Source organism: Bombus pyrosoma, linkage group LG3 (assembly GCF_014825855.1).
Source record: "Bombus pyrosoma isolate SC7728 linkage group LG3, ASM1482585v1, whole genome shotgun sequence".
NCBI lineage: Eukaryota > Metazoa > Arthropoda > Insecta > Hymenoptera > Apidae > Bombus > Bombus pyrosoma.
In genome coordinates, this window is record NC_057772.1 from 2,772,958 (window position 1) to 2,783,551 (window position 10,594).

At 34.3% G+C, this 10,594-nt stretch overlaps 2 protein-coding genes across 3 annotated transcripts; both read left to right on the forward strand.

Moving 5' to 3' along the window:
• The first annotated feature begins 498 nt into the window (after positions 1 to 498).
• Positions 499 to 4,166, forward strand: LOC122566395. The gene is made up of 6 exons (XM_043723591.1): positions 499 to 904; positions 1,144 to 1,568; positions 1,694 to 3,153; positions 3,279 to 3,411; positions 3,482 to 3,657; positions 3,752 to 4,166. Exons 2-6 carry the CDS (start codon positions 1,322 to 1,324, stop codon positions 3,821 to 3,823), a joined length of 2,088 nt encoding a protein of 695 aa, XP_043579526.1. The 5' UTR covers positions 499 to 904; positions 1,144 to 1,321; the 3' UTR covers positions 3,824 to 4,166.
• Positions 4,167 to 4,356: 190 nt separating this feature from the next.
• On the forward strand, positions 4,357 to 9,568 carry LOC122566399 (kelch domain-containing protein 10 homolog). Of its 2 annotated transcripts, XM_043723613.1 has the most exons (4): positions 4,357 to 5,517; positions 5,598 to 5,927; positions 6,002 to 6,165; positions 8,187 to 9,568. In XM_043723613.1, coding segments are annotated over exons 1-4 (1,170 nt in total). In that variant the 5' UTR covers positions 4,357 to 4,842; the 3' UTR covers positions 8,188 to 9,568. The 2 variants fall into 2 exon arrangements, with proteins under 2 accessions (XP_043579548.1, XP_043579547.1); XM_043723612.1 differs by having other exon boundaries at positions 6,002 to 9,568.
• Positions 9,569 to 10,594: the final 1,026 nt, after the last annotated feature.

A 10,594-nucleotide genomic window follows, 5' to 3' on the forward strand; every position in this document is an offset into this window, starting at 1 on the left:
GGGTGCCATTGCTGTTGTGACGTACTTGGATACTCAATGACGTGCACGATTGTCATTGACGAGAGAAATCAAAGAAAAGCAATCGATTACAATTGGCACGATTAAAGCGTATTTACGCTTGTTGCGGTCGTAGTAGCTCGAACGGTGCACGGTAGCCATTGCTATATATTCTTGTTCGTGGTAAATAAATTCTTTAGCCTATAAATAACAAAAGCCTATAAGGAAGCTCATTTCTGTGTAAGTCTAGTCATGCCAACCGTTCTAATGCGTTACGTAATAGGCTGACTCGCAATTAAGTAAATATTTAGACCCCCCGGTATATTATCGTCTCTCTAAATGTATAAATTATACGCTAGCGTGCAATGAATTCAATCTAAAACAAAGATCACACATAGTAACTGTGTCTCTGGTGCTTAAGAAGCAATTCCCAAGACCAAGTATAAGAATAAAAAGTATCGTTATCTCAATTAATCTTATTATTAGAATTCCAAGCCTAATTGGTCGAAAGTCAGGGGAAATCTCAGGAACGACTAAACAGAAGAATTATCCAATATGAAGTGAAGCGCGTTTACATTCACGTTTCTGCACAATCGAGCAAAGCGGAAGGAAAGCAGGATCGTTTCATCCTTGACTTTTCTCTCGCATCCCTACCACCAATTTATCCGACGTACAAAATTTCTCGACTATCACGAAAATCATAAGCGCGACGACCATGAAATCCAATGCAACGCTGCAAGACAAGCTTGCTAAGCAGAACGAGATTAGCCGTCAAAGGTTGGCGCAAGAAGTTGCGAAACTTGAGAAGGTGGAGAAGTCGGATTTGAGGATGATAGAGACTGCGAGGCATCGGTTTCGATCGCGTCACAAGAACCTGGAAACACGGCAGCCCTCCTTTGGATCAAACGTAAGATCTCTCGGGAAATGCGTAGAAAAACGTTTACCAAGGATGCGCACGGTTTTGTTTTCGTTTCTAATAGATGATTTTATGTTACGCTGTCTGTAAAGCGGTCGAAAGTATTCGTTTCAGATTTCATCATGATAATTGTATTATGTAAATCACATATTCAGAATATATTTCTGAACATGCAAGTGTTCGTATACTTTCGTGAGTCTATACAGTGCTCGAAATAACGTTAATTGCAGGATCTCGATTGCAACGTTTCACGATTCGACTAGAGATTAGATTTCTCTAGATTAAAGATCAGCACCGTGTATTCTGACAATTACGCGACACGTACGATCAGCGGATACGCGGTTCATCGTTTGATCTTCCGATCTAATTGCGAGCACAGTAATTGACGCGCAGGCTATTAATGTGCGCATGTACGAAACTCATAATCCCGGCTTTTGCTACCATTGCACGGGCGCCATAAAAAAAGGTGGCCAGACGATAGAACAGGAGCAGGCGTCGAAAGATTCCTACGAGTTCGTGCGTTCGATAGTATTCACCAGAGGCGAGGTAGATCCTGATAAAATTCTCTGTCTTCATCTACTGTCCGCTCACAGTACGAAGTGGAAAGGTAACGACGACTCCACCATCAGACCTGTTACACCTTTAATGGAAAAAGGTATGATTTTCTAGGAATAAAATAAAAAAACGCTTATTCGATAACTCTGTGAATTTGTATCCTTAAAGCTAAGAACAAGCATTTATGAATCTTACCTACACTTATCTATTTGTGAATCTTTGAAGCTAAGAACAAACACTTTTCTGGCGCATGGAACAACGTCATACCCTGTTACGTGGTGGACACTCAAGTAATCTCATCAGACACAAAGCTCCATGAAGATCCACGGAAGAAGATTTTAGATGATCAGGCGATTTACGAGTTCGAGGAGAAATATAAACAATATATGAAGAACGACGCTGATTTTGAGAGAGCTTTATCGTCCAATGCTAAACACACGCAGAGAATAATGTTACAGGGGATTGATAAGATGCCCGCGATTTCACCTCACGTCTACTCTTTACTTGGGGCCTCGCATGAGCTGCGGATTAAACAAGCTCTAGCCGAAGGTATAGTCAGGAGAAGGCACGCTGGACCTAATACAGAATTGAACAAATTGGATGAGAATAGTTTGTCTTTTCGTCTCGATGACGATGACGATCTTTCCAGTAGAACAACCACGAACTTATCGACTAGGAATTGGATTGCGAAATCGTATAGTCCCTCGAGAAGGTCTGCAATTGGATCCTCGTTTAAAATCAATCGCGAAATTACTATGTTAAAGCCGAGACGGAGAAAGAATCACGATGCCATGCCTAAAGATCTTATTGCCATAAAATCTAGTATCAGAGCGATGAAAGAAGCATCTTCGAAAACTTCCAGCACCAAATCTCCTTTCCACAGCGTGTTTGGCAGTCGACAATCCGCGAATTCTCTGGTCTCAGCCACATTAAATCCAGAGATGACGACTAAAAAATATAGAAAATGTATTTATCTGAACGCACCTGTTAAATGGATCGAACTTAGAAACAAAGAATATCGAATCGTACCGATTCTTGTGAATTATCAGCTGCAAGCGTTGGTGCAGACGGTGTTTGGAGTTCTTGAACGTGTGAATCCTGAAAAATCCAAGAAAATAATCGATACTGCGAGAGATATGGGAGAGATAAATAAGATGTTATCACGTCCAGAAATACAAAATTTTATACAATATCTGTTGGGTCAATCGTTGGTCTCGTCCCCAGAAAGTTTCGTAGTTTCAGTAGCAACAATGGCGAACGAGATAGATCTTCGATTCGAAGGAATTCTAGAAAAGGAGATAATCGCGTTGACTCTAGAAATGCCGTCACTTCCATCTCTGGATGCTCTGATTACCGAGATACGAAATAACATTTTTCTCGATAATACAAGAAAGAAATCCGAACCAAGTAGAAATACCGGTACGACATCTTCGAATCCAAATAGAGGAAAAATTGGAAAGAGGAGAGGTGCGAACATAACAAACCTGAAGAATTATCCTAACTGGAATAAGAGTAAAGATTGCAGCAAAGATGCGCTCGCACATAGCAAGTCGAAAGAAGATAATGTTATGCAACTCTCGGAGACAAAGTGTGGAAACAGTCTGAGGAAAACATCGAAGATAAAAGCAGCCGACCAACCGAGAGTTTCAGGAAATGTTCTCGCCAAACGTACTTCGAATTCCAAAGTAAGGTGTCCGTAGAGAAAAAAGGCAAAGAGAGAAAAAATGATTGCAACGGCATTTCGAACTCTGAAATATTCAAAAGGAAGAGATCTGATAACAAATATTTTTCCTATTCCATGTGGTTGCAGTCTTGGAAGAGTGCCCAGGATCTCGGCCATTTAGACGCAAATCATGTAATATTGCGAAGAATGACGAACACTCAGAGAATCTTAGTGGGACAGATGTGTGCCTCTCTCAAGACCAAGAGAATTAATAATCAAGGTCTTATCCGGTTTAAATTAATATTGTAAAACTTGCGATATCTATAATTTATTTCTCGATTTTTATGTAGGTCTAATTGATGAGAGCGTACCTCTTGCTGCACTAATTGCTCCAGTCCTTTCGCGCAATAGCATTAAAGTCTTGACACAAGGTACAGTATTTTCAAACTGGAACGCCACAGATGAAGAAGAAATAGAGGATAACATTGTAGTTCCGGATAAGTTGACTGGCCCTTTGCTTGCAAAGGTTATTAGTATTTAAATATATTCCTTTACATAAAAAAAAAAAATAATAATAATAATATCGAAGAATGATAAATTACTAAGTTTATTTTTTTCAGATACGACAAAATGTAGGAGAAAATGAAACAAAACGACGTTTGGAAAGTTTTCTAAAAAATGAAATCGTATAAACCAAATAAATCAAATTAATCATTTTATTCGCTTACATACATTTTGTATCAAAAAATTGTGAATATTTACCGATTGTTAATAGAATTCGTACTTGTTTGCGAATATAGCAAGTAGATGGCACAAAAGTTGTTCGTGCAGTTCGTAGGCGACATAAATTTAAAATTACAAATAAACGGAAAATGTGGGATACGCTTCTTTTTAATTCATTAAACTTGTGTAAAGTATAAAGCAAACTTTTCTATTATAAATAAAGTGATAAAATTGTCGTGAACTATAACATTTTGTGGGAAGTGTTATAAGAGCCATATAAGGTCAGCAATGGAACTTAATACCTACTTATCTGAGATTTCAATAAACAATTTGTATGCTAAATCGGATTTATGAAATATGTAGTTCAATTTTATATGGTATTTCACTGTTTGCATAAAATGAGACTAATTTCCACAATAAGCTGTTGGTGAATACGATTGAATATAATCAGTCAGCTGATCAGCGCCGCGCAGTCGCAGCTATATTACTGCATAGGCGTAAAAGAACAAGTTTGCTGTTTTAAATGAAGCATAAGTTTACAGCTGTATGTGCACAGTTAAGAAAAGGTGGTTTAAAAGTGAAATATAAAAATTGTATTAGAGTAGAGTATTCGATATCTGTTGACTAAACGATCGTTCAGGAAACCAGCGAAGAATTTTATTGCATTACGCCATGTTCACCGATGTGAGAAAAGTACACCAGATGTATTGCAGAGTTCGTGCAAAATGTCTATGTTAAAAATTTCTTATGAACATCGAAACAATGCTCACATGTTTATTCAAAGTAGCACGACGTTTATTTTAACATATAAACCTCAACGCGACAAGTAATTCGTTTAGATAGACAGGGAACGATATGTATGAATGTTACACATGGTTCTTTTTAAACATCTTTTTTTGGATTCTGTAGAAAACCTGTGACGAGAACAACTCGTACTTTTCACTACTTTTTAGGGAATTAATATCAGTTTGTCAATTAATTGACAAACATGTATACATTTAAACCATTTGTGTTCATAAAGCACGAAGCACAGAGTATAGAACGTCCAAAAGCTAGAAGTGGACATAGAATAGTCTGTGATCATAAGAATTTATATTCTTATGGAGGGTTTAACCCCTGTATCCCTGATACTGATCCTGATATGCAAAATGATCAGACATGGATCTCTAGTAAACCACTCTTCAAAGAAGTCTGGAAGTTCAATCTTGTTACACAACAATGGAAACGTTTACCAGGTCAAAATAATATGCCCAATGAGTTGGCATCAAATGCAGTGATTTTAAGGGGCAATGCCTTGATGGTTTATGGTGGAACTGGTGTACCATTTGGTCATAGTTGTAGCAATCATCTGTACGTGTGTAATGTTAATAATGGTAGAATGTACATAGTTCCTGCAAAAGGAGATCTACCTGAACCCCAATATGGACAAGCTTTAATATGTCATGGGTCATATTTATATACTGTCGGTGGTACTACAGGATACGAATATACTTGTGATATTCATAGATTTGATCTTAGGGCTGGTATTTGGGAGACTGTTTATATATGTTCTGGAAGAGATCAGAGTGAACCTACAGGACGATATAGACATGAATTAGCTTTTGATGGGAAACTTATATATGTTTTGGGAGGAGGGACAGCTACAGAAGCATTTGGTTTTTCGGTACGTAAATTTTAATGCAATCGTCCAATATCAGTTTTAAATACTTTTATTAAAATTTTTTAAATACAAATTATGTTTAGGAAATCCCTGCTTTTGACCTAGAAACAAATAAATGGATAATATTAAACACATATGGTGATAATGATGATAATACAGTGCCAGAACCTAGACGTTGTCATGGATCTGTGCAATATACAAATGAAAAAACAGGTGTCACATCAGTAGTAATCTCTGGAGGGTATAATGGAGATCATGTATTCTCTGATGTTTGGAGATTAGATTTAAATCTGTTACAATGGACATGTTTAAGGAAATGTATACTTCCATGTCCTGTGTATTTTCATTCTGCAGCTCTTACTCCGGAAGGACGCATGTATACATTTGGTGGTATCGTTAAGGAAAATAATAAGGTTGTTATAGCTTTCCTATTTTCTTGCTTTAATATATACAGTTTCCTAAATTTTTGTGAAAAATCTTATTGCAGGTTGTAAGGACAGATGCAGTTCATTCTGTTTGGTTAACAATTCCTAAATTATCAGAAATATGTTGGCAAGCATTAATTCATTACTATCCAGACTTAAGGCACAAGTCACAGGATGAATTGCTTCACATGGGTATACCCCTAAAATTTGTGCAAAGAATCGATTGGTATGATGCATAATATTTAAGAAACTCTTTTGATATTTGCTACACATTCAAAGCGTTACCACTCCGACCATTGTTACCAGTTACTTATTGCATGAATATTGTAATTGTTGATCATTATTGCCATAATTTATTTACGATATTTTTATAAAAGGTACATAGTGTGTTGGGCAATTAATATGACAAATATTATCAATGGATCACTTTCTTCAAATTTACTTATATCGTGCAATATTTTACGTATTGGATGAAATTATGCATTATACATATTAAAAATAGAAGAAAAGTTCTTATAAACATATATTCAGAAATGAATACTAATGTCAAAAGAATTTCAAAATATGTAGGTGTTTAAAACATATTAGGTCGAAATATACTAGAACTAAATCAAATTCTATTTCTGGAAAGAAGCATTTCAGGACATATGTTTATATAAATTCTTTTTCTTGTTGTAACAAATAGAATTTGCACTCTAAAGTTTTATCCTTATCAAGTGCTTTTAATACACTTGATATAACGAAGGATATATATGATACTTTTAAAATCTTTTTTTGTTCCTTCCAAATTTCATTCAGTTATGATTATAAGAAATCTAAGTTTGTGTATCTAGAAATTGCAAGTACAATTTTTTATACAAAGTTTTATTTATGGAAACAATTGCAGAATCATATTTTCAAATCATGTTTCTAAATTATTTTTTATAGTATACATCTTATTTTATTATTATTTTCCTCATCGAGTTGAATTATTCTTTTTACGTTTTTTACTTGAACTTTCAATAAAGCAGGTTCTCATAGCGAACAAAGAATTGTATTGCATGCTATACAAGGTTGCTGGTAAATATGCTCATTAATTTAGTTGTTATATAACATTCACAGCAGATATGCCTATAATACAGCATATAAATTTTCATCTCGAACTATGCATATACACAACTTGTTAAAAAACTATGCTGTTTTTCCTTTACTTGCACTATAAAACGCCTGTCAATAAAATTCACTGCATCATTGTATGTATATATAAATATATATATATATATATATATAAGCAATAATTCATATAATATACGTGTATCTTGAAGTGAAAAGGGAAGAATAAGGACATGTAAACAAAGACATCGAAAAAAATGTTATCTCACTTTAGCTACGATAGTTATTCAGTTCAATATGTCGAAAAATAAATTTATGTAATACCACAATAGTACCGTAATATATTAATATAATTGTCGTTTTTCACATATTATTTAGTAGATAAAATTTTCCTTCTGTTTATAATAAACGATTATTGTTTTGCAGAGATAAATTATATGAATTAATGTAATCTACAACAGTTAGAAGCAAATTTTATACATTCACATACAGATCAACAGTACAAATAATACACAAATCTTTAGGCAATATAAGTTTACTCTTTCAGGTAACACAGTTTTATTTAGTTCGGCGAAGAAACGATTCCTAAATCTAATTTTTATACGACATAATCGAAATAATTTTATTCGCTACTTCTATTCAGGGAAATTGAATAGCAGAAAGTGCTCCATTGCAAACGACAGCCTTTTTACGATGATATTATTGATAAGAATATTAATTACACAATATCTATTTATTGTCTATATCATATTACAGATTATTATTTTTTTAATAAATATAAGCTGGCCTGCGGATATGAATAACAGATTAACAGAAACCAGTAACGATATAACTTATACTTTTTAGTAATATTTTAGTGACATTGCAAGCTAAGTTTCAACATTATGAATGGCAGTTGAATTCAAAGTCTAATACCAAAATTCTCATAGTATTGATTCTCATTTGTGTGTTAAGTAAATTATACTTGGACTATGAAGTCTGCATAGAAAAGACGTATCTTAACAATTTCGAAGAGATGTTAGTGGTCGAATATCATCGAACATTTAAGATAAAGAAACGAGAAAATTTCTTTAGCAAATTGAAATGACTTTATACAGAAGATTCTTCACTTCCAATAAAAAAAAAAAAACTAAAATATTGCTTCTCTTTCGGCAGAAAACAGTACGATATAGGATGTTGCCTTTCTCTGCATTCGCAGTTTCTCTGAAGCAGAACTCCATATCAAACAGACGATGTATTTGCGTACCAATTTCGGAGTACAAAATAGCTTAAAAGTTACTTTAAGTACGCAGTGCAGAATGCATCTAATTATTATTAGTAGGCATGACTATTGAAAGGGAACTCGGGGAACAAATGATGGTAAAGAGAAGGATAAATTTCGCGTGAATTTGTATGAAACGCAAAGTAACTCTTGCCTTAAAATTAGATAAGCTAAATGCATTCATATTTGTATGCGATACGTCAATAATAACAATACAGTAAAAAAGAATTCTTATTGACCTTCCATATGAGTGGATCGTATCGGCATGCGAAAAATCACACGAATTATATTTAAGTAGACACAAAGTTGTTTCTCTTCTTATATTGTTCAATTCTCGGTGCTATTTATCTAAATTTAAGGAGACGCGCGCCATAGGCGAACGTATTAGCAAAGATAGATTGTAAATAGGAAATTGAATACAGTCAAGCTGATACCCTTAATCCTGTTTATTTCTCTTCACACACCCTTTATATTATAACTAATGTACTGAAAATGCTTACGAATTTTATGATCAAAAAGTTTGTGTAAAAAGAATCTTTTCCCTATAATTTGAAATTGTAAATGTTGTAATTACATATGTAACAGGTGGTTGACAATGCGCAAATGTATCTGGAAAAGCAATGTAACAAAACACTTTGTAAAAATTATATCGTTATAAACATCGCATGTAGTTGAAATATCATACTCTACGACTTCATATTAAACGAAATTACCAAACGAAGTAAGGGTTTTCAGACAGCTGTGCAAAGACTACATTGAAATCTAAATTGGTACATTAACGAAGCAATTAAGATCTCATTTGACGGTCTGGATGTTAATTCCACTTGTTGCCTTTATCTTATTAATAATGACAGTGAAAGTATCTTATAGTACGCGTGTTTGTTTTCGTGCCTTTAAATGCGTGTACACGCGTTCACGATGATCGCAAAACGTCAACGATAAGATATATACTACTTAAGTATTATTACGTCTGCTCATAGAATATCGATAGACTGACAACATTTCTTAATATCTCAATTGTTCTATTAGTGATATGAACAGACGCGAGAAGATAAAAGAAAAAGAATTCAAAATTATAATGTCGATGAGATCAAATACGTAAGACTATATTTCTAAATATTAGAGTTAAACTAGCTAGATAGATAAATTAATGTTTGTATCTTTTGGTTGTATTCGAACTAACAAAAATACGCAATACCCATCGAAGCGAAAATAAAATATATTTTACAGACGTGCACTGTGATTGATTTATTAAATGGCGGACTGCCAAGGAAGATATTGTAAATTAATTTCGTTACGAAAACAAGTGGAAAATTTTATTGTACGCTTAAGAAAGGGTCGTTGTAATTTATAGCCACTGTACAGGTAACGATCGATGGAAAGATAAAGAGATGCTATATAAACTGCTTCTACCATTTCTTTTTATTACATTACCGACATTAAATTTAGCGCGCAAAATCCTTTAAAAAGGCATTAAGGATGTGTGCTATCCTTAATTTCTCGAAGACAATTTAAGACTTTTTTAAATGTAGCAAATATTCATATGTACCAGAGACATTCATATGTATAACAGCACCGGAGTAGAAATATAGAACATAATAAAAAAAAAGGAATCTGTTATTAAATAAAATTGTTATTACCAACTGTTATGTCGCGTAGGACATCTGCGCGCCATCCCTCGCTACCTGGCAGCCAACGGTCAACCTACAGCCATCCCGATTCTCAATAGACCCAATGACCCACCATAAAGACATTAGCCTTTAGCTGCATTGTCTCCATACATATTTGTCAGTCTAATTGCATGTCTGGAGAATTCTCTAATTCGAGAAATATTTGCAGTTTATGGCAGGGTCTTGGAAAGGTCCTTGAGTTTATTAGGCGCTCTTAAAAATCACGGAGAAAGCGGACAGTCATCAGACGGGAAAAACCCCAACATTCAGTATATGTAGAGAAAACACATAAACTTCTGAGGCAAAATGATAGCAAATCAACACAATTAATATAAAATTAATAATGAGTATAAACGCCTTTGTTCTCTATAACTTTGACCAACCATGATAAGAATTTGTATAGTTTCTGGATGGTATTCTGGAATAAATTATCCCATTTTACTTTAGTAGATTCTTTTAATTGTAAAATATTATCGTATTGACTTCCATTCTTGCATACAGCACGTATGAGTTTTCTTCAATAATCTTCAATTATATGTGTATATAAACTAAGGAGCGTGCAAACCATGGCGAAGGTCATGTCATTGTAGAAAATGTTCCTACAACTTTAGTTTGATGAACGGCAGCATAGT